Source organism: Ursus arctos, unplaced genomic scaffold (genome assembly GCF_023065955.2).
Source record: "Ursus arctos isolate Adak ecotype North America unplaced genomic scaffold, UrsArc2.0 scaffold_4, whole genome shotgun sequence".
NCBI lineage: Eukaryota > Metazoa > Chordata > Mammalia > Carnivora > Ursidae > Ursus > Ursus arctos.
Window position 1 is genome coordinate 43,389,623 of NW_026623056.1, and position 25,435 is coordinate 43,415,057.

Sequence of the window (25,435 nt, forward strand, 5' to 3'; positions counted from 1 at the left end):
GCTACTGCCTCACTGCCTCACTGCCTCAGTCTAAATCCAATTACGTATCTAGAGGGAGTTGCAGAAGCACAGAAGAGCAGTGAGATGCCGGCCTCCCGGCAGGAGGCGTAGCACACATCTAACCTTTGCTGGTTTTAGTCGGTTCTGAGGACATGTTTCCAGTCTTCTTCTTTTTCCTTGGGACAGGGACGCATTTCCGGTCAAACGTGACAGGACTATATTGAGGGAGGCTGTTGAATTTTTTTTCAAATTCTTCATCCAGCTTTGCTGAGCTAATAAGAGAAGGGGGATGGCATCGATCAGCACAGGACATAAATATTTAAACAAAAAATGATACAAGATAGATTTTAAGATATTCCATTTCAAAACAGGGTCCCCGAGAATTAGGGCACTGTTGATAAATTCTGTGCAAGGACAAAAACATCTGTTCACAAATGCTTGAGAAGATTTATCAGTACAGCTTTCTCAGTCAATTCCCAGGAAAGGTTATCTTATTGCCTTAGAAAAGCAGAAACACCATTTAAATATAAGAATATTTCTGAAGTTCTCTCCATTGGCACGGACATTTTTCATTAAGTTCAGTACAATGCATATTCCATCCAGACAAGTTTCTCATTCTAAAGATTTGTATATAAGTACCTCCATTGGCAGGCTTATTGGTAACAGGGTATGGATCAGTACTTCTGTAAGATTTGTTTTTTAAGAAAATATTTATTGACTAGTACTTGATTAAAACATATCCAACACATAAAGAAAACACACAAAAAAATTCTGAATATCAGAAAAATATCAGACCGGGATGATGATAAAGCACTCAACAAGGGAAGCCAGTGTTCGATGAACACGCTGGCGGAAAGACAGCTGCGTGTTAGCGCAAACAACGGGTGACTTCAGAAATGGCACCAGCAAAGTGGGGAAATCTTCGGGCTGCTTCTGTCTCCAAGGCCCCCACCCAGCCATGGCAGCATGCCTGCTGGATCCTTGCTGAGACTTATTAACTAAGATGAAACCCAAACAGATAGGAGAAGCTACAGCAGAACGGCTGTGTGTCCTGGATGCAAAATGGAAGGCATTCTGGGAAGAGAGCAGCCTTGAGTTAACTTACGAGAAGCTAATAGCTCATGTGTTAAGGCTGCTACCTAGGGGGTGTACTTTAGGTGCGTCCACCTAGAACTTCTGTTTGGAGAAATACACGAGTTGGGCAACAGAGACAGAAGCCTATCAGAATGGTCAATGGAAAAAGGCCGTTACTAAGTTCTATCAAAGCAGGGAGGACGGTAGGTGGGGGTGACGCTCCGTCATTAACAATCATTTTTCATCCAGGTCTAAAATGTTTACACTAATGGAAAATCAGATAATAACCAGATATTATCAGAAAGGGATCTATAATTTGTGAATTTTTCAGATAATCTGAAAAACCAAAAGAAAATTAGGAAAATGTGAGCTAGAACTCATAAGATCCCTTGGGGCTTTTTTTTCCTTTTCTTTTTTCACCTAGAATAATCATCTATGTTTTTCTTGGGGAGGTCTATAAGATTAGAACTGCCAATACTCAGTGCATTTTCCTTGGCTACAAATAGCACATTTTCTGTGATAAAAGGGGTTAACATGCTCATTTAGAAATCTCAGAGAAGACTGATAGACACTGGCATTTCTCACTGCTCATCCACTATGTTGGCGTGTTCTAAACAAAGCAGACCCAGACAGTCTAATTCTGACAGGCCTATATGAAGGGGGGCGGAAACAGCAAAGACCAGAGGTTTACTGTTGATTAGAGCCTGCAGAAAAACCACACTCCCAGTTACATACATGTGCCTTCCTTAGAAATTATTAAAACAAAACAACCCACACACCAATCTCTTTTAGGAGATAGATTTTCAAAAGATTGTTTCACTTTTCTTGTTCCAAAGAAGGCTGGCGGAAACACCTCTCCCAGCGTCAGCCGTTTCTAATGGAAGCATCAGAAACCTTTCTGCTGGGGAGGCTTAATGCCTGCTTGATTCTGCCAGGACTTCATAATGTCTGCAGTGAGAACTGCTTCTCCCCACAGGGCTCTGGTACTTCCAGAAGATACAGAGCACCGGTCCTGAACTCAGTGGTCACATTTTTAGGAAATCCTGCATTTGAAAATACCATTTGACGATAATGAATATAAGAATTTTCATGTCACTGTTTAAAGCACAGTGTAGGCAAAACTAAAGTGAACTGCTCTGGACATTTAAAATATTAGAAGGGAAATACATAAAAATTATAAAAATATCATCTTAAAATAAACAATCCTGAGGAATTTCACAACATGAGAAATAACTTCCACTCTCCTACTTTGTGATGACCTAGAGCCTTAGAATTAACTGGATTTTAAAGCACTGTAACTTCCAAGGGGAAAAAAATATATTATTCCACTAACAGAAATGCAAATATTTATGAATAAACCAAATACAATACTCCCAATGCATGGAATTTGCATACCTTTAAACACACTTATGAAAAAATATGGAAAATATAAAAATGTACTTATTTCTATTCGATGTATTCTTTTCAAGTTGGGCTAATAAGAAATCTCAAAGGATTTTTAAAATAGTACTACTGAATATGCAGATACTTTCCTCACCAATATAAAGTATGGAATCTCCTAACAAAATGTTTTATATTAAGATTGGTATTAAGAATCTTTGGAATCACATTAAAATGAAGTAATTAATGATTTTGTCTTGATGTATGTTATTGCTTGATACTGCATTTCAACACATAATTAATTACTGAATATTCTCTGTAGCAGGAGAATAGTCAATCTAACATTTTTATCTTACAGCAACAGAACATGGTTTAAACAAAAAAGGTTAGACAGAGGTAGAAACATAATTTTATTTACCTTATATTTTTGAGCTGTCATCTTATTTTATAAACATATGTATATAACCTTTAGAAATAGTAAATAAAATATATACAGTAAGTAAAATGGGCAAAATGTAAACATGCTTATAGAATATCCATTGTAAACCTCAGATGGGAAAATGTGTCCTGGCAATATTAAAGGATTTACAATGTCACACCACTAACACATGGTGGGCCTCAATTCAAACTCAAGCCTACATCCAAAATCGAAATACTTTACACTAGACCTAAAATGTGAATGACAGTGTCACTCACACAACCACGTTCCCAGCAGGAACATGTGATACGCTAGATTTCTATTCTCTTATCGTGCTAAGACTGTAGTAAGTGCTGAATGAATACTCAAGAATAAGCAGTTAGTGATTTCTGTTTACACGTGGGGTCTATGCAGTGTGCTGACCGTGCTCACAGGCACTTACCCCAGGAGAGAATCTTCCTTTGGCTTTGTCTTCTTGAACTTCTTGCTCCCACTGGTCCCACTCTGGTTAAACGTCCAGCTTTCTTCATTCCAACACCCTTCATGGTCAGAGGAGTTTCCTTTTCCTGAGCTTCGTTTCCCTAAGGAAATTTAAGAGAAAGAACGCAGTTGGTATATTGGGATGAGGTTGCCTCACAAGTAATTTGTTGACCCCTCAGGTATCATTTGGATGACGCTATTTGTAATTGTTTCAATTTCAGAGTCCTCTAAGTGGTTCATGATGGATCACCTTTATTAATACAACATACAAAAAAGTGGATAGCCTTTGAGATCAGTTGTCTTGTCATAATGCAACAGGCAGTGTGTGTACTGTGTGACTTCAGAGACAGACAAACAACTACCAGCTTTTCCATTAGAGAATCAGACTAAGGTGTAGAAGCCCTTTGCGGGTAGGCAGTACTAATTCTAATTTCCCCAAGACTTTATTGGAATGATATCCCTGGAGAACTAAGTACTCCCGAGGATCTTCATTCAGGCCTTGTTAGACCCATGACTCACACATCTCTGAGTTGGAAGTTAGCCTGGCAAGAGGTAGTTCCCTAGCCAGATGCTGTATTTTAAAACAGATGAATTTATATAAAACACTCTGTGAAATAAGGTATACACATGAACTGGTTTAGTGTTTTAAAGAGCCCTTCACTTCAATTATAGTTTTGAGTACCTAATGGAGAGGGCTAGATAAGTTATTTGCTTTTGGAGCCTATAGGTCAAAATTTTGCCAAATATATCTGCTTGATTCAGGGAATTCTTTCCATCAGTTTTAAAAAACCAGACTAAGAGCTCCAAACATGCAGCGCTGATCCTTCAAAACAAGAAACCAGCCCATATCAGAAAAAAAAAAAAAAAGGTCTGAATTACTTTGAACACATATCCTGAGATCTACCCACAGAAAGAATACAAAATCTCCACAATGGTGTTAAGAAAACATGCACACATGTAGGTAAAATGACAAATGTATGCGATCTATTAGCCATAAAGAACCGTACAGATGTAAAATACTGTTCTGACACCATACTGTTCTTTATGGTGGTTCTTCTCAGTGAGTTTAAAGGAGAAATCTGCTAGTTAGTCTTTTCCTTTCTGTAGAAGTCACTTACCTCTGTCAACATTAGCTCGCAGAGAGGTGAGCATGCCTTCAGACACCAGGGTTTTATAAAGAGCACCTTTGCAAGACCTCTCAGATTTCCGGGAGCCACAAGTCTCTATTTTTCTGTGACAGTCACTTTCCTCAGGCTTGGCCTGTCCTGACAGGCTGGGTGGTAATGCCTCCTCCGTGGGGGTCAACGGTTCTGCTTTTATACCCTCTGGCACCTCACCAGAAATGTTCTTGCTGGCAGAAATACTAATGAAATCTGGAGGTCTTGACTCTTTGGTGGTGTCTGAGGATTTCTCCTTTGACATTTTCTTCTCTCTTGATTTCACTTTTTTCTTTGGTGGCTTGGCATCCAAAATGCTTCCCTTGCCACTGGAGGATGTGCGGACCTTCTTGCGAGGGGTTTCTCCAAGTTTCTCAATGCCCCAGTCTCCCTTTGCAACGGCTTCAATGGTGTAGATGACACTCTCAATGTCGGACTCTGAAGACTGCCTCTTTTTGCAAGTCTTCTTGGGTGTGGATTTATCATTTCCATGTCGATCCATTTTGCTTTTCTTCTTTTTCTTTTTTAGCTTCTCTGGTTTGTTTAATGCTGTGGGATCTTCAATGATCATGATTCCACGAGGATGGCACATGTGATCCTTTCTACTGGGAACATCGCTTATTATGATCTTGCTACTGGCAGAATAAGAAAAATCAGGGAAGTGACTACATTGTTGATCTTCCTCTAGTTCTTCCTTTCTAATTTCTTTGGGATCTTCCATTTTTATATCCATTATATCATCCATTCGCAGCTCCTCAAAATTTCTTAGCTCCTTAGAATCTCTGACATTTTCCTTAGCTGGTTTTTCAAATTCTGCTTCCTTCTGTAACCTGGCGTCATCTGTTTTCTCCATTTTTATTTCTCTTTGTTCTTTGCCCTTCTCCAATTCTTTAATTCTTCCACCATCTGATTCTTTCGCCTTTATTAGCTTTGAGTCCTCCATTTTAACCCCCTCTGAGGCCAGACACATCTAAACGGTTCAAACAAAAATGGGAGAATAGCAAAAAATAGCCTTATTATTCTATACTTGAAATTAGCTTAAACTTTGAAAGTCTATCCCTCTTAAAAAATAATCAAGACAAACTTTACAATGATCAGTCCACTTCTGACAAACTAATTTAAATGACTCAAATTAATAAAAAGCCTTAGGCAACAGGACATATTCATTAAACTCTAGATAAGAATATACCCAAATTTTCATTTTCTAGCTTCATCAGAAGCTTTTTCTGTGAAAATACGATTTGGGAGAAGGAAGACGGGCTTCAGAGTTGGAAGACTGGAGTTTGAGTCTTAGTTTTGCTACTTGCTTACTTTGTGTCCTAGAACGAAAATGAGACATTTCACCCCTTACTCCTCTGCTGTTTTTGTAAAATAAAAAGGATGGTAAGAATAGTTGTCTCAAGAGGATTCTGTGAGGCCTAGAGGAGACAATATACTGATGGCAATCTTCACTAAACAATCCTCAGACTGTTCAGATGTTTGCCTTTTCTTTTTTCTTGGGGAATGAGAAAAACAGTAGCATTTTTGACCTACCCACTTGAAATTAGAGATGAGAAGATGACTCATTAAATAACTACAGAAGGTTTTGGTTAATGAAAAAGACGTTATAGTCCTCAGATGTTGACACATAACCCGAGTAATCACGAAAGTGCTTAAAACTAAGTGGTGGTGTTTGCTTTTTTTTTTTTAAGGCTCATTGAATGGAAAACTTGATCGGCTCTGAACTTACTCACCTGCAAATTCTGACCAGAACTAATGTGAAATTGCTTACTGTCTTAATTGATCACAGGTAAGGGGACTATTCATATGCTTTTGCTATCAGAATCTTCATGCATTTGCATTATGCCCTGGGGGATTTAACTGCATAATGTTAGGATGCATATACTATATCATTTTCCTAACATCTGAAAAATTCTGAATACCAAAACACATCTGGCAGCAATTTGGTTATGTTTTTAAACTCCCCAAATTTCACACATAGGACCTTAAAGGAAACTCTTGCCATCTCCCTAACCCAGCTCCTAGGTACCTCGAAACTTCAATCTAAAAAACTATTTTCTGAAAGGGGAATTTGCAGCTTATTATAAAATTTATTTTCAATACCTGGATTTTCATTCATAAACATTCCCTGCAGGGCTCCCAAGTGTCAGGCCCCATGTAGGACCCCCAAGATAAAAAGACCATCCTCTGGGGTCAGACTTGGTTTGCGGGGACATAGTTAAATACACCAAGAAGGCTGGAATGATCGGTAAATATGGGACCTGTTATTGTTGCCTCCCTCAGGAAAACGGGAAAGAAAATGCAATAAGCCAGCATGCTCAGTAGGCTTGCTCTTTCTGTGGCAAAATCAAGATGGTAAGATGAGAGGTGGAGATCTGGCACTGTGGTTCCTACACAAATGTGGTAGCTGATGTACCTCGACCTACACAACCCCTCCTGCCCTCGAAGGAACGTTGCCATCAGACTCATGTCTGAAGTAACTGAAAAAACCAGCAGCAGAAGGTCCATGAGAAACACTGCTAGCCTATAATAAATGCGTTAATTTATGTAACCAAAAAAAAAAAAAAAAAAAAAAAAAAGAATACAAAGTTCAATAAGTTCCCCTCTCTGTCTTTGAGGATTCATCATGAGGCTGACGATGATGATTAGGCCAAGGGCACCACAGAAGTTCTCAGCCATTACTCATTTTACCTATTTTGTATTAGTAACTTAGAGGAAAAAGAGTTTGGGTTTTCTGAGCCCCCAGATCAAGCTCATGAGTAGGAAATTGATACTTAAAAAAAAAAAACACCAGTTTATCAATGGCAAATTATCAGAAATGCTAACATCTATAAAACTCATTTTTGAAACAGATAAGACATTCAATTAAATATCAGATCCTCTTTTACCTCACTTTTCCCCTTAGTACTTTCAATGCATCTCAAATCTTTCTGTGAGAATTATAATTGGTAAGTCTGATTGGTAAGGGGAGAAGGGGGAGGGGAGGCAGATTATGCAAGTTTTCAAAAAAATGAACATGACAAGAACACCCAGGGAAGATCCAGAATAGTATGGATTCACGACAGAGCTATCTTTTTTGGGAAATCATATAAGTTAACTTTTAGACCTCAGCAAATAATTATGAAGACAGAGAACTTCCCTTTAGTAAACCTTAACAGACAGAAGATCAAAGCAAAAATGTTATTTTAACTCTGAAACACTGATATATTTAATTTCCCCTGCATGTTTTACTCTCATCAGAGAATTTGCTGTTTTGGGATTGATTTTGAAATTTTTATTTTCCTTTCCCGATTATCCTAGCCCTTCATGAATAACCATCCCACCCGGGGACAGAGACTATGCTAGCTCTGGAAAAAAGACCTGAAAGGCATCCTCAAGGTAAATTTTATGGTTTTTCAGCCACTATCACTCTGGTGACCTTTAATAAGTCATTCCAGGAGCCGCGTCCCATACGGGCACTGGTTTTTATAGTGGTATGCCAACAGTTTGTATTTGCATAGGTTCATCTTAGCAAACCTAATAATACTTTGCAAACTCCATTCTCTGCTTCAATATATTTCAAAATGATTCTCCTCATCACCCCTGATAGGATTCCACAGCTAGGAATGAAATGGAACAAATGCAGACATTCACTCTGGGGACATATTCCAGGAAATAGCATAATATTTCTTGTGGAGGTAATTACACCAGGCACTAGTCATGCTTTACTTCCTTGTTTCGGGCTCTTAAAAGTTTTTTTCCCCCACAAATAGAGTATGTTAATCCTAAATTGTAAGAAAAACAATTACACTGCTGGAAGTAAAACTATAAAAATAAAACAAATACCTCTGAATCAAAAACTATGAATCATAAATCTCACTAACCAAAAACCAAAAAAACACAAATCAGACTCAGAAACTGGGTGTCATTCTAGGTTACCTAATTTAACATCCTTCCCCATGTAGAAATCCATTTTACTACAATATTCCCAAGACTTAACGATCCAACTTTTTGCACAAAGATAGTGACCACATTAGAGGGCAGTTCTCTCGGAAATCTTTAACATTTTGAGGAAAAAAAACAAAACTATCATTCTGTCAGTACTAGTTGTTCCCTGAAGTCACATAATGTAATCCGCTCTTTCTCTCATGTGACAGACTTCCAAATCCTGGAAGACAGACGTTATGCTCCCCTAAGTGTCTTCTCCTGGCATAACGTCCCAGTTCTCTTAACTGCTCACCACACGTAAAGGCTTCCCGACCTTTCAGCAGTTGGGACCCTCTTATCTACATATAATACTGGGGTCCTGAAGCGAGAACTGGGCTTTACTGAAATAAGCTGGGTTCAGGACCAGTACCACAGTGCTGGCCCAAGGCCCCACTTTGACTTGAATCCATATCAGGAAATAAAGGCTGAGAAATGGGGCAACAGTACATGCTCCGCTGGGTTGTTGTGATGCAAAAGGACAGACACAAAACTTTACATAAAAAGCTTCGCAAGGGCTGGGGAACATGGATCTTTCTTAGAATAAGTTCCTAGTCTTCGGGGCGCCTGGGTGGCACAGCGGTTAAGCGTCTGCCTTCGGCTCAGGACGTGATCCCGGCGTTATGGGATCGAGCCCGTCAGGCTCCTCCGCTGGGAGCCTGCTTCTTCCTCTCCCATTCCCCCTGCTTGTGTTCCCTCTCTCGCTGGCTGTCTCTATCTCTGTCGAATAAATAAATAAAATCTTAAAAAAAAAAAAAAGTTCCTAGTCTTCTGCAAGCCTCTAGATGAGTAGTGGAACTGCCAACTTGTCAGCAGACAGGGACACACTTATCTTCTAATGGGGCACAATGAAGAATCTCTAACCTCCCATTTAAAAAAAAAAAAAAGGTCAGGGCTCTTGGGTGGCACGGTAGGTTAAGCGTTCGACTTTTGGTTTTGGCTCGTGATCTCAGGGTTCTGAGATCGAGCAGCCCCCCTCCCCCGAGTCAGGCTCTGTGCCCAGAGGGGAGTTTGCTTCTCTCTCCCTCTGCCCCCTGCCCAGCATACACATATGCACGCTCGCATGTTCTCTTACTAAAATAAATAAATCTTTAAAAAAAAAAAAAGGTCCTACTTCTGGCTTATACTGGGGTTGTGGTCAATGGAAATCCTGGATTTCTTTACCCACATCATATGCTGGGAAGCTTGGTCTCTCCTTTATTTTTTGTACATAAATGTGAGATTTTTCCATTTTTCCTTATAAAGTTTATCCTTTCGAACTCTGAATTACATTACTTTCCATCTCTGTGTTATGGACACATTTGATAAAGGTGCTGTTTATGTCTTCATCCAAGTCTTTGGTCATGTTGAATAAGAAACGTCCAAGCACAGAGCCTTCTGGCAGACTTCGAGAGCCCTTTCATCAGGTTTATTTGAACATTAATGAACTTCAGCAATCAAAGACTGTTTTATAATCCAGTCTAAATTCCCCCCATTTTGTTCACAAGGACACTGTAAGATTAGGTGTCAAAAGTCTTGCTCCAATTGATACAGTATGCCAACAGCATTCTCAGCCTATTTCATAACCATACCAAGTGGAAAATGAAAATGGCTTGTATACCAGTCAGGGTCTAATTAGGCAAACAGAAACAACTTAAAGCATAACGAGCAGAGGGAATTTAATGCAGGAATAGGTTGGTTACAATCCAGGGATTAGCAACAACAGGAACAAATGGGGAAGGTCCCCAGAGGAAGAAGGAACCACGATGGGCCTAACTGGAGGGAGCTGAACACATGGAAGAGATGTTATCTTTGCTCTACCCCCAACCCCTCCTCACCCCTTCCCTGTGCATTCTGGCCAAGCTCTCCCCCTTGAACGTATTTTCCCATCAGAGTCTCCCACTGGCTGAACCCAGCTGGAAATCAAGGGGACACGGGCACCCAGGAAAGGCAGTCTGCAGCCACCAGAGATATGAACCACGAGGACCGACCCTGAAACAGCACATTTGAAAAGGACCTTTTGGGGGGAGACTTTAATTCCCAGTTTTTATATTCACTTCTCTGAGTTCAAATATTTTATTATCAGAAATAATTTTCAAAATTCCCTAGGAATTAACAGTCTGTATTCCACATAAAACAAATGACCTGGGAATAGCCATGGATGTAGTGACTCTTAGAAGATGTCAGCACTTTTAGATAGGAGCAAATTCTACCTTGGGAAGCTATTTCCAAAGGCACGGATTCTGGAGCTAGACTGTCTGGGACTGCAGACTGACTCTGCCTCTGATTTGCTCATTTTCTATAAACCTTTCTGTGCCTTAGTTTCCCCATCTATAACACATGGACGGTAACAATATTTCTCTTAGGAACACTGTGAGGTTCAATGAGCTGCACATGTATAGCTCTTGCAATAGTGCCTGGTATGGAGCAAGAAACGTATTCTGACAACCATCCCTCTGCGGCCTCATGCCATGCAGAATGAACATAGCTGCGGGCAGTAACAGTACTAGTTCCATGGGGATCATTAGCAGCACGCCATGGCCTGGGTACACTAAGTACTTTGCTCCAATTTTTTCATTCTAGGGTTGAATGATTCTGTAATTGGGAAAAAAAACATATACGACAAAATTAGATGCGAGATCTTAAATCAGTTATCTTTCAAGAAGCTACTCTCATTGAACATACAGTTAAGCTCAGTTCTACTACTGGGTACAAACATCTACTTTTGAGTGGTTTATCAATTCACTTCAGTGATACCTATGAAAGTGCATACAAACTATGTTCTGTTCACAGGCTTGGACTTGCACACGGATGAGCACATCGTGGACACAGAGGGACATCAATTAGTGCGAAGTCAAGTGAATAAAACTGCATTGGGGGAAGCACAGAATTAATGCCTGTTATTAATTAGTCAAGTTGCCCTTAATAGAGGGCTGGTTGTTAATCAGCCTTGAAACAGAATATGCCTTAGCAAATGACAATTTATTCTTCGATTATTATTTTAAATTGAACAATAACCTTCTTTAAAAGTGAGGATGTAAAATGTCTGCAGGACACCTTCCGGATGGAATTCCCACGGCTGTATTCAAAGAAGTCAGAATGTTAACGTTTTAAATCAAACGCCTCGCATAAATATTTGATATCTATTGTCTATTCCCTCAGGCACTATATATATATTTTTTATAACTGAAACTCAGGGGGCACAAAATTGATCCTGTTCACCTTTGTATTCTCCTCCAAGGATCTCTCCTAGTACCTTTCAAAAAGAAGGCATTCCACAGATAACTGTGTTGAACTGAATGGTTCATTAGTTCTGAGGTAATGGAGGAGTCTAAAATGCATTCTGATTCATACCAGAAAGAGTTACCTTACAAGTCTGTTAAAAAAAAATGCTAATTAGGACCCACATTCACACTGTCCTTCCTTATGCTTCCCAAGAGCAACAGTGAAAATTTATTTATTTATTTATTTTTAAGATTTTATTTATTTATTTGACAGAGACAGCCAGCGAGAGAGGGAACACAGCAGGGGGAGTGGGAGAGGAAGAAGCAGGCTCCCAGCGGAGGAGCCCGATGTGGGACTCGATCCCGGAACGCCAGGATCACGCCCTGAGCCAAAGGCAGACGCTTTAACGACTGCGCTACCCAGGCGCCCCCCAGCAACAGTGAAAATTAATCACCAATATTTTAGTTTTACTTCTGATAACTGAACCCTTACTAAAGTTTCTCACTGTTTTGTGTAGTCAGAATGGCCTGACAGTGATGTGCTGGAAGAAATGGCAACTCGCCCCCCCCAAAGAAAAATGAAAACCAGTATGCTGGAACGGAGATGCTACAGGATGCCCATATCGGACAGATGTGTAAAAAACTACCCTCTTCAAAATGATTACAAAGAGAACTTTCCGGAGGAATACTGAAGGGGTCGGATGGAATGTGCAGTGGAGGGATTATTTTTTATGTGCCTGGGTTCAAGGAGATTGCCATTTTCAGTTCAGGGAAGATCACGACATAGGCTCACGGTTTGTTACTGGGGACTACAGAGACATAATAAATCTGTGCTGAGCAAGCTTTTATCTCTTTGAATCAAAGACACTCTAAAATGTATTCCTTTCTACAAATGTTAAGGTATCGATTCATTTCTTTAATGTGTCCTGCAATAAAAGACTTAGTGAAACGACCAGTGAAAAAATAATTCATCATGTGTACTAGGGAAGAATAATACCACAGAAGTAGATGCCCTTTAACTGGTACAAAGCAATGGGTAAGTTGTTCCCAAAATGTACCCTACTATTTCACTCTTAATTATCTTTGTTTTTCATTGTCTATTATAAAGGATCCAGCTAGATTAAAAATAAAAGGCAGCGTGAAAACAGACCCACTGACACTCATCAAGAAGTTTCAATTTCAAAATCTCTGCCTTTTAGTACAAAATAAATGTTTTGCAGCCAAGGTATGTTTATAGTCATTTTGCACTGGCTTATTATCTGCCAAAACAGTGTAGACATAACCCTGGGATGGCACTTAGCAGTGATTTCCAAGATGTGCACTTCTCTCATAATTAAATAAAACCAGAATGTTTTTGCCATGAACATACACTGGCTGATGGGTGCAGAGAATAAAGAATAGTACCGATGTTAAGAAAACTCAATTTTCTTTAGTATAAAAGATAACTGGTCACAGAACAGTGGTGGCTTAAATGTGTCTCTTTACTATTTCTTCAGAAATTATACAATTTCTGAAGACTCCAGATGGGGTGCAGTGACTTTTGTTCCATAGGCCATTTATTCAAGTCTCCCCTAGAAGTGTTAAAGGAAGTCATTAGGAGAATTCCTGTGTTGCAGTTCCTCCAAAAATAAGTTGATGGATGCATTTGGGAATGAGATGAAAAGTTTTAGGGCAGAAGTTTCATAAAAATGACTCACAATTCTGCATAAAAAGCTCTACAGAAAGAAATATATCACTTTCAAAGAAAAGACCCCCTCAAATATACTTTAAGTATTTAGGATTCAGTTATATGACAGCAGTGTAGAAGGGGCCAGGGTGAGAGCCATCCACTGAGATCCTGGCTCATGTCTTCTCACACGCGCATGTCGCCAGAAGTTTTCCACTCCGTTCTGTACACAGCTGCCATGGGAGTCTGCTTTCCCACTGCACGCCCCTGCCCTCGGTCTTCACTCGCTCTTCACGATCTTCACGCACAAGTTTTTCTGCTTCACACTAACCACCCTCCCAATTCCAACTGCAGCCACACTCCACCTTCCATAAGTCTCCCAGCACAGCTCTCTACTCCTGCCTGTCTGATTTAGTTGTTGTCACGCACCTACCTCGCATCTGCCTGCCTTTTTACCCCTTGATCCCTCTGCTGTGTCTCTCCCATCCCTCCATTTAATTACGCAGCTCCCCATCTGCACTGTGTGGGTGCTTAGGTACAAAAGAGGGAGGTGCACAAGGGTAAGTGGGGGCTGGCAGTGACTGCTGGCCTCAAGACTCAGGGCTCATTAGCGAAAGGAGAGGACGGTGGGGGTGCCACTACTGGCCCTGACCGATCGTGCTCATGTTGGAAGGCTGGACCAGTGTCTCCAGATTCTCTTAAATTTTCATGAGAAGTCAGACGTACATATTTGAAATCTCTATTTTTAAAATACTAACCCCTAATTCAAATGTAAAGTATAATACAGGTCAACAAACTGTGGCTGAAAAAAAAAATCTCTGCAAATTAAATGTGGCCCAAAGGCTGCCTAGTTTCAACCTCTGTTCCTCAACAACTCCTTCATCAAGAACCAGCTCCATGCTCTCTGTCTCTGTGCTGGGTCCCCACAACACTCCTGCTAATATTAATTCCTCCCTTTCTTGGCTTCACACGTTCACTTTGTGCATCACTCGTCACTCAAGGAGAGCTTTGTCATTTCAATGCATGGTTCCCTGTGAAACCATTTGCACACTTATTTCTCGTCCCTCAACTTTTTATATCTTAACTCGGCAACTGGAGAATAAGTTCTTGGAGGACAGGAGTCGTACACCACAATTTCCTCACAATATCTTCCAAAGTATATTCACTAACAGGCACTTACTTATTTAAGGGTGTAAGATGTATCTTGGCAGTTTCAAAAGTACAGACACTTTTTAAAAAGGAAATATCAGCTCCATTTCTTTGACAGCAGTCTTGAAAAATCTGTCATCTTATTCAGCCATACACATATGTGTAGGAGTGAGCTGTCTTCCATAGAGCCTTCTATAATACACAAAGTCCTATAACAAGCAACTTGCAGTCTTTTACATTCATCTAAATCAAGGAGACAGAATAGCCCAGTGTGGAAGAGCCCGGGTTGTGGAGACGGACTGCCTGGGTTTCCTACTGAGGCTCTAATTTCCTGTCCACATGACCTTAGGCCAAGTCACAAAACCTTTCTGCCCTTGTTTCCTAATGTGTCAAAGAGGAATGATCGCAGTACCTATCTCAGAGGATGTGTGTGAAAATGCAATGAATACATATGAAGTACTTAGAAAAGTGCCTACCACATAGCAGATAACAAAGTCATCATTAGCTTGGGTTAGATAATACAACTTACTTTCTGCTATTAAAATTTATAACCTATTTTAAAGAACACATAAAATTATTTCAGAAAAAGAGAAGTAGAACAAAGAGTGATTAATATTTTTAGGCATGCGTTCCAGTCTCTAGTGGTACTCTAAAACACCAAACCTGCACCTGGATACAGTAAAGTGTGCTCACACCACCGATCTTAGAAGAAGGTTTGCAGCTTATCTCATCGTAATAAACATTATTTGTACATCTGTATGGAGGTAACTTCAGCAGCCTCACTGTTATTGGCATGGAATAGGTCCTCAATTAATTATTATTTGTTGGAATAAATGAATCAACTGTGCATCTTATTTTACTAGGCAATTTGATACCAGAGACCTTCCAAGTGTAGACTTTTCTTCACTAAAATGTACAGGTAAAGATGTCTCTGTGCGTCCTCCAACTATCTAGCAACTATAATATACAGTGATCTCCAGGGGGATGCTTTGCTATTCTTTATAGGACTTGACCTAATTAATTTCAAAATGAAAGGAAACACATTAGAGTACCTGCACCAATTAAGCAACTGATTAACTGAACAGTATGAATCTCATGGAGGTTTAAACATAAAGGACTGTATTTTCTTCTCAATTCCCTGACCTCAGCAGTGCTATGCCAACTCCCTTCCTAGCTGGAGTAGATTCCTGAAAAATACCTGGAACAGATCCCAGAATTTTCAGGTCACTTTCAGCTATTAAAAATCCACCCAGTTTAAAATGCCAATCAAGTGCCTGAAGCAGGGCCTTCCCCGGGGCATCTCCTGGCTACAGGGTCTCAGGAAAATAGAAGGGGTCCTTACAATGCCAAAACCGAGAGTGCAGGCCAATTCAAGTCTCTTTGTGTCTGCTGCCAACTTCCTCCAATTTTCTTTTTGCCTGCTCAAGTGGGTGTAGGGCAGAGCAATAAGTACATGCCAAGAATGTTTCTTGCTTTTCACCATGAAGCCATTTCTTGCACGCAACAGCCCCTGTAGCTTTGGGAGGTGTCCTTATTCAGCCCTTCTCCCATGTCAGCCCGTAGGAAGGAGGTGGGGTAGGGGGAGACGTGAGTTCCTGGGCTGCTTGTGGCCCTTCCCTTCACAACGCTATTTTTAATAGCTTCTGCTGTAGGACAGGAGAAGCAATGGTGGAGGCAAAGTAAACTGCCCATGGTTATGTCTGTCTTTTTTTTTTTACCTGTTCCTGCTATATAAGACTGAATGACCTTGTCAGGGGATGCCAAGGGCAGGGATGGTATAGGAAGTATTTAAGAGGCAGGGGTGCCAACTGATCGGAAGGCATATGGTCCAGGGGCTGGAACAGGGTCTTGTAGGCCCCTTGCTGTGTCCTCCAGGTGCTGAAAGGTTCAGGGGAGCCTGGGGATGCTGGGAAAGTTGCATCAAGGGTACTCAGGAGGTTTGGGTCACAGTTTTTTACTAACAATGGGAAGTAGTTGGTACTTTAGTACCAGCACAGCTGTACTGGAGGAAACTGGCTGAACATCACTCCTGCTTGTGGGAGCTCATCAGGGTCCTGAGCAAAGCTGTCTCTGTTGCGTATTTCCTGATGTGAGAGACTGTCCCAGGCCTGCTCTCTGACAACCCCTCCCCCCATGACTGTCCCAAAGCTTCTTGCCTGACCGCACTGAACTGCTTTCCCTTTGTCCACTTGACCCGTGGAAACTCATGCATCTTTATGATACCAAAACAGAGAGTACAGCAGGCCATTCTAAGCCTCTCCCTGCAGACAACTTCCTCCAGTCCTTTTCTCACGTGGTCAGACAGGTGTAGGGCACAGCAATAAGTCTATGTCTAAAACATTTCTTGCTTCCACCAAAGAATGAGAAGACACCTCTTGCAGATACCCCCCAAACTTTAACAAAGGCTGTCTTAGAGCTCCCTTCACTTTGCTTGACACGGGGCAGGGATGAAGAGTGGAAAGCACTTCCTTCCTTTCCTCCTCAGGACAGGGAGAAAAGCCAAAATATTCCAGATGACTGGACAGTCTTTGATAGCCCCCCTCCCACTGATGACTTGGGGGTTAGGATGGGAATGAAACGAGAAATCCCTGTAGTGGCATATGGGACAGGAGCTGGATCAGACCATCTCTTTATAAATCCCAAGGATCTGGCCCAAACTGAAAGTGGCTTCCTGGTGGATTTCCCTTTGATATGAGTGAATTTAAAGCTGTTCTTTCATATTTCAGACAATAGCACCAATTCTGGGCAACAGGAAAAAATCCTCCTCCATATCCTGTTATACTTGTTTTAAGAAGCACCCAAAATAATTAAATATTATATTCAGTTAAAAAAATGAATATCAAATACACATGGAATAAAAAAAATTGAGGAATCCTATTTCTACTGGTGATTATTTGGAGACGCTGATTAATCCATTGTGCACATATTTATGTTTAATTAGAAACTGGGAAGGATTTAGAATGTTATTCTAAAACACAGTCTATTAGCATTATGGCATCATATTCATGTGGTGCAAATAATAATGTGAGATTTTCTTGGTAAATTATTTTTTAGCGACCCTGTTTTATCAAAAGCATATATTTTTACTCAGATGTTATAAGAAACCAAGTCTGAGTATAAGCTGATTTGCTATAATTGGAATAGGCTTACTGCAGTCATTTTACCCCTTTAAAATTATGATACCAGCATTCAAACATCTGTTAAACCATAGCATCTGTTTCATATTTGGGATGCATCCCTACAAATTAGAAGAATGTTCTTTTTAATGAGCTCTGATTTAATAGGGAATCCTTTTTTTTTATATAACTGTTATGCCAAAAAAAGAAAATGAGAAGACAAAATCATCTCTCTAGCGCCCTCCACAGCAAAGTACCTCAAAGGTCCATATACTTCTAGTACAAAACTGTTCAATAAAGATATATTAATATGAGAGTTACAATTTAGTGTTGTTATGTATATTATTATGAGCGTGTCTGTATGTAAGCGTGCACACACACAGGGAAATGCAGAGAAGGCCATATATTCCTATTATTCAAGAAAAATAGTCACTTCTTTCAAATACACGTCTTGACAATCTGTAGGGTCTTAAAAATACGAAATTCATGACCTCACAGTCTCTCTGTTTACTAAGATTTGTTTGCTCCAACTCCAAAAAGGCACACTTGTTGCCAGATCTTCACCATTTCAGTTCTGTCTGAAGTAGTACTTTGCCACTGACTCACTCAGTTCTTTTTTAAATGATTCCCTGTGATCTTTGGAAGTTTTCTAGTCATTTGTAGCCCACTATTTGGGTCTGATTTTGTCTTACAAGAAGCATGTCAGCTTAATGTCAAACAACAAAGGAGTCATTTGTTCCACGGTTTATATACTTTACTGTTTCAGGCCTTTGTATTTTTCTATTTCTAATGTGGACCTGGGCTAGACTTTAAAAGCTTCATTTGAACATCCTAGATTTTTATGATATAAGCTACCATAAAATTTAGAAAATGATAGGTTGTGTCCCGTTAAATTTAATAAAGTACAGAGGCTTCATAAAAAGAACTGTATCATTCACAAAAAAACCCCAAAAAACAAAAAAAAAAACCCCAAAAAACCAAAGAAACTCCAAAAACCCAACTCAGAAGGAACTCACTGGAAGGAAGCCAGAAAAATGAGAGAAAAGAAAGTTTAATATAAGAGATATTTGGCCACCCATTTTGTGCCGCCTAATTTGTCTCATCAAAAGAGAAAAAAACCGCTATTATCATGTCCTGGCGCTACAGACATTTCTTTCACAGAAGGAAGGCAGAGCAGTTGCAGGTAGGCAGAGAAAACCACGGTCCCTGCCCACCCCAGCAATAACTTCTGTTGGCACCTTTCTCGCCAACCCATCCCCCACCAAGCGAGGGCTCTCTGTTCCTCACAGGTTTAGGAAAGCTCATTTTCTCCTGTGCCAAAGGAACAGCAACATTTTATTCCTACGTCATATCAACTGTACTACTGACAGGTGTTACAAAACCAGATTTTTAAACATGTCATTTGAGTTCTTCACTAAAAAACAAAAAACAAACAGAAAAAAACCCAAAATTAAAACATTAACCACCTGGTTTAAAAGTAGTGTCTTCCAGGAATTTATAGATGTTATAGGAGAATCTGAGGAGAGAAACATGACTCAGGCCATTCTTCAGGGTTCAGGCTGGACTTATTTCACCAACGTGAGACAAAAACTGACCTTATTTTACAATCCTACCTGTGAAAAAAGATTCTGCAATTTCCCTGAGCCCCCTTTTTCTGTGCTTACTGACTTCTCGTAGCAAAACTCCCTTTTTCCTAAATCAAAGGCTAACCCTTTCATGGTTGAAAATTAGATACAACAACACACTTTCTTGTCACGGGTGAGATGGCACAGTTTGAAGAACGCTGTGATGATGAACTTTTTTTTTGTGGTTTCCTCCTTCAGATCTTATCTCTAAATATTGTTAGAAACTTGCCTCTGCCAGTTGAAAGAGTGCCGACTTCCCACAGCGCTTCACAGGTTCAGCACCACCCAACTGCGAAGTGTTCGAAGAAATCTATACGGAAAACAGTTCACGTAAAGAATGTTAATTGTGTTACCAGAATCTTTGCTTCCTATTCATACACACCCAGGAGCTTTCTTTAGTTTATGAGAACATCATTGTTCCCAAGCACCAAGTAACTTGAGATGTGTCATACTTGGGATAATTTTTGAAACCAATTTTAGTCAACCACCTCAAAAATAGTAACAAAAACCAGGTGTGGCTTGGATAGCCGTTTAATGACAAGAGTATTTATCTTGTATACTCCAAGCTTTAAATTTAACTCTACAACCTTAAAACCAGATATGCATTTCCATTTCTATATAAATACCAACTCATCAACGGGCCAAATACAAGGGATTTAGAGTCATTTTGTATGTACCAAAGCAACAAGTTTTTGTTGTTGTTGTTGTTGTTTTTAAGGAATACATTTGAGACCTCTAAAAGATTTGGGAAAGAGCCTTGTCAGTCAACAAATATTTTTTTGAGAATCCAAAATCAATGAACGAGGGCATTATGACAGAAGCTACCAGTTTTATAGAAAACACTGGCCCTGGCTTGGAGAGACTGCTCTAGGGCATGTACAAAGATGACAGTCAAGACCACATCTCTAGGTAAGTTACAGAGCTAAGGCCTGTATTGAGGCACTTCAACGTTTTCAACGTTACACTGACTGCATGCTCTTCTGCAAACCTGACAAAAAGCAGCTGGGCACTGATAACAATGAATTGCATTGTCCTTTTTCATTTTTATATGAAAACTTCATTTTCAATTTCTAGCCTAACTTGGTAAAAAGCTGAGGACATACATTGTTAAGGATCTTTACAAAGTATTCTTCTCCTGGAGAAGCTCTGTCATCATTAGAGGAGCTAGCCCTGGTGTATGCTTTTCATATTCTTCGTGATTCTGAATTCTTCCTCAATTTAAGACAGAGGTCTCTCTCAGTTTAGTTTAGGAGGCAGTGCTGCCTGGTGTCTATATCCTTACAGATGACCCCAACTCCCACGGGGAGTTCTGTGGCGCTGTCAGCTCTGGGAGAGACTGGGAGCTCACTGCTAAAGAGAACTTTCCCTTTGTAGAGGCAAATATTTAATAAGCTGCCTGGACCATTTAGAAGGTTCTAGTTTACGGAATAAGGACTTTTTCTTCCTAGGTATTATCAACTTTAACAGTTCTTTGCTATTTATCCCAACAACTTCTTCTTTAGAAAATTAACTAAATGGTAGGGGCGCCTGTGTGGCTCAGTTGGTTAAGCGTCTGATTCTGGTTCAGGTCATGATCCCGGGGGGCATGGGATTGAGCCCCACTTCGGGCTCCCTGAATCTTAAAAAAAATATATTAGAAAATTAAACGGGGCTCAATCTTTCTGAAGTCTGGAATGTTTTCGTCTAGCTAAACTTTCTCTGATACGTGCCACTTCTACTTTTTCTAGACAAGCTGAATTTAATAACTCACCTCATCACTAAACTAAGAGAAATGAACACCACCTCTCAATGACTTGAGGGAATGAAGTACTGAACAGAGATGTCAGTGTCTTGAACCAAGGTTGTAAAAACGAAAGAACATGACCTTTTGTCAGACAGACACGCCTTCATTACTTTTTGCTGTGTTGACTTAAGGAAATAATCAAGACTGAGTCTCCTCTACCTCATCTTCGAAACAGAGACAGTAATACCTGCCCCACATTACTGCTGTGAAGATTAGATTTTATGTTAATGAAGAGTCTGGCACAGTGCTGAGCTCATATTATGCTTTCAATAAATGGCGCAATTATTAACAAGAATTTATCATTAGGAACACGAATAAACATAAACTCTCTTAGTATAGTTCCAAAAATTAGTTACATACTGAAATTGGAAAGGAATTAAAAATTGCAATGTTAGAGGATAATTATGACATCTAATAATTTCTGGAATTTTCATCTGTCTCATGTCACATGATACTCCGGGATCACGAGAGGACAAGCTTGGTAGCGCTGCACTAAGCCAGGATGCGGTGCGTTCTAGTTCTTCCACTGGCGCCCTCTGCTGTTGCTTGTGTTGCTAGAGGGTTATGCTCCTCGCACCGTCTGTTTGTCCACCACAACACATCCTGTGCATGGCCAACTGTGGGGCTCAGTGATGGACTTGGGACTGCATTAACTGCCACCTGAGTTCATGCACAGTCGTCTGAGTTGAGGCTTGAGGATGGTTCTTTAGCTTTCAAAAGGAACCACCACCTATGTCTTGTAAGGACTAGTTCCCTCATCACCCATGGGAGGATTTTTACCTCTGTGTAGGTATAAGGAAGATTTCCAAAGGAGCTTGTGAGGGGAAGGCTCAATGTATTTTAGTAGTCCAACATTTCCTGAATCACCTACCAATACAATATTCATGGAATGACTGGTGAGATATGCTTTCTAAAAGTATCTTTTGGCTTCTTAATTTTTTTTTTTTTTGGTGTGGGGGGTGGTGAAAAACTGAAGATTTGTTAATGCTATGGCTGGCCCTTATCTTGATTTCTTGGCAACATTCGATATGGCTGACCTCTCTTTTGAGAAACTCTTCTCTGGGCTTCCACTGCTGGAGGATCCTGGTTTTCCTCCTACCTGTCCCCCCTCCCCCGCCCCCGCCACTTCTCTTTCTCCTTTCTCTGGTGATCCCTTAAATGTTTTTCCTCAGGGTTTTGTCTTAGGGCCTCTCTCTTTTTATTTACACATTTTCTCTCAGTAACCTGATCTATTCTCATGGCTTCATCAGAGCTTGTACAATGCCAATTTGTTATAACACTGCTCGTTCCCACCATTTTTTTTTTCTATTTAAGAGACTTATACATCCTTTCAAGTAAGAACAATACCATTAATATGTTTTTCAATGTGTGGTCAGCTGGTGGAGGGAAGTGTGCGTTATGTTACACTTCTGGGTGGGGGACACTAGCGGGCCATACTGGATAGTACATTCTTGGCTTTTTTATTTTCCTCAAATTGGACGGCACTTGCCAATCTGTTAACTCCACCACGGTCTCTCCTTTGGCTAGTACGTACTGTTCCGATAAACAAAGTGGGTGGAATAGTACCTGAAGTACAGCTGAAGTGCTAAGAAAAATGATCACCCTGGATGTTAAACTGCTAATTTTATAGCTGCCTGAGGTAGGGGAGCCACACCAAGGAAACAGGTAGTAAAGATCAAAGGCAAATTAGGTAATAGTGGAAGTCTTTCGCAATTATGAGAGGTATCATAAAACACTGCAGCCTGGGAGGAAATGACTGATAATTAGTGAATGAATAAAAAAAATTAAAAAAAAAACAAATGAACAGTATGGGATGATTGGTCTTTCTTACCTCAAGAGAAATATTAATGCTTCTAATAAAACACGTAATACTTTCACACTGATTAGCTGCAGTGTAAGTATATGGTTTTTGTCGAGTGTAATATTCTGCAACATATTGAACAGTCCATCATGAAAATGAATGCTTTAAATTTGTACCTATTGCTTATATCCAATTGTGGCAGTGCCTTAAATTTGGTGAGATTATGGTTGTATTTATATTGGCAAAGTAAATACTTTCTTAAAGGAAGTTTTAATGTCCAAACTTATTGGTCTAAATCATCCAGATTAGTTTTCTGTCTTCAAAGAAAATATGTAGTATTTTAATGCAAAGATCTATTTTAGGTGTAAAGAGTCTGCCACACAACAGAAAGAATATGTGAACTGGTCATGGCTTTCAGACTTGTTAAATAATAGAAGACAACAGCTCCCTTCTAGCATTACAGGTGGTCATTAGTCTTCAGTAAATGAGATCTAAAATGTGATGGATGTGTCACTCTACCTGTAAACAAAAAAAGATGCAGATAGGAAACTCATTCTGACCAATGTAATGGATCAGAGCCTGGAAACAGCGACAGCTCTTCAGATGGGCTGAGGTGCATGTAGATGAATTATGAGTATCAATAAGGAATGGAGACAGGCTGAAAGGGGGGGGGGCAGGCTCTGCACTCTATTTCTTTCTAGATCTTGTAAAGTAGATATATTTTTCTCCCTTTAAACATAAACTTTCATGAGGAATATATAAACAAAATGTTCTTTATTCAGTTTCATGGTTCCAAGTTGGTTAACTTCAATGAGTTTTGAAGCTATCAGACTTGGTTAAGAAAGAAAAACATCCTTCTCAGCTTGCAAGGCAAAGACCCAGGGCTCGGAATGAAAGAAAAAACAACTTCAACTTAAAGAAATGCCCAGGGCTTATGGTTTCTTAAAAAGGGTGTTTCTAGGATAACTATTTTACACAGTAAATGACCCAGGGCCAAGAGAAGATGTAGCTAACCTCTTCCTAGAGTTATGAATGTTTGTAAATCAAATGAGCAGGAATGGTCTCTAAGAATTTTGCATGTCTGACCTTAAAATAATATTACAAAGCAAAACATTTTTAAAGAGTAAATTTTTTCCTCAATCATAGAAACACTCAATCTAAGTGTACAGAAGAGGACTGAAATCCCTCTGAAAAGAGAGGGGGTACAAGTGGGTTACTGAGTAGTGTTCTATTACGTGTCCATCCCCTTTTTCACTTCGCCCCTTTCCTAGGAGGCGCCAGAGATACTAGGAAGTGCTTTAACAAGGACGAGCTAATAACTCACCATAACAATTATAAACTACAGAGCGGGGGTCTCAAACTGTGGTTTCCTAACAGTAAACTTGTTAGAAATGCAAATTTCAAGGCCCCAGCAATCTGTGTTTGAACAAGCCTTTAAGGGGACTCTGACGCATTTTAAAGTTTGAGAACCTCTGCTGTAGACTCATTAAAACAAGAATTTCAAGAGTCTTTGCGTTTTCTCAAAGGTGATGGGTGTTATACGAAATAATTATAAAAGCTTTAGGGATATGATTATAGTTAGTAATTATAGCCTATTCTATTTCTATTGCAATATATGTGCTCAGAGAAGATTTTAGTCGATAATTTCATTAGTTCATCTAGTTAGCTCTTGTTTGGCTGTGAATAAGCCAGCCCGAAATGAGCCTGACAATGTGGTCAGATCTTAAGATGGCAGAGATTGAAACTTAGGACTCTCTTGGGCCAGCTGAGACAAGTGACTAGAGAAGTTATATACCCTTAGAGAACCGTGTACTTCTCTTGTAAAATCACATATAACCGTTACAATTAATAACTGCAGAGGCCATTTTTAGGCAAAGAGGCTTGAGCGATGGACTGTAGAAAGGACCGATGGCAACCACCTGGCTGAATACAGACAGGCCCATGGGGGGGCCCACCGCAAAATATCGAGGCCCTCACTGACCCCGGGGCTACTTACAATGAGGCAGAGTTACCAACATAGGGAGAATTCTATATGCCCCCATACCTCCTCACCTTCCCTCTTAAAAACAGCCCCCATCCCCTGCCTCTGCAGACAGCTCTCCTCTATTCTGCCCGCTGCTCCCTTGTGGTCTATTAATAAACTTCTATCTTCTTTGTTCTGCCTCAGGTGAATTCTTTTTTTTTTTTTTTTTTAAGATTTTATTTATTTATTGGACAGAGAGAGACACAGTGAGAGAGGGAACACCAGCAGGGGGAGTGGGAGAGGGAGAAGCAGGTTTCCCGCTGAGCAGGAAGCCTGATGCAGGGCTAGATCCTAGGACCCCGAGATCATGACCTGAGCCAAAGGCAGACGCTTAACGACTGAGCCACCCGGGTGCCCCTGCCTCAGGTGAATTCTTGTTACCGCCTGTGCCACCAGCTTTCACCAGACTATCGTCCCATATATGGGGGCCCCTATCACCACAATAACCTAGTATGTAATAATTTAATTGGCTTAGGAATGAAAAGGGCTCATACTATCAATCTATGTAAAATATAACTAGGAGAAACAATATACTGACTTGACAGGAGGAATTACATTTGATTCTAGGGCACAACATTTTATTTTGGTTTTTCCCCC

The 25,435-nt window shown here is 40.1% G+C and overlaps 1 protein-coding gene across 24 annotated transcripts in view; it reads right to left on the reverse strand.

Annotated features, from left to right (window-relative positions):
- The window catches only part of BBX (BBX high mobility group box domain containing), a 266,345-nt gene that overhangs the window by 32,727 nt on the left and 208,183 nt on the right, over positions 1 to 25,435 (reverse strand). For all 24 annotated transcript variants that reach the window (XM_048215165.2, XM_044381783.3, XM_026492720.4 and 21 more), the window contains 4 exons: positions 19,461 to 19,541; positions 4,471 to 5,479; positions 3,315 to 3,453; positions 124 to 272 (listed from right to left, as the gene is read on the reverse strand). In XM_048215165.2, the coding sequence (XP_048071122.1) occupies positions 124 to 272; positions 3,315 to 3,453; positions 4,471 to 5,479; positions 19,461 to 19,541 (1,378 nt within the window). The remainder of the gene's footprint in view (positions 1 to 123; positions 273 to 3,314; positions 3,454 to 4,470; positions 5,480 to 19,460; positions 19,542 to 25,435) is intronic.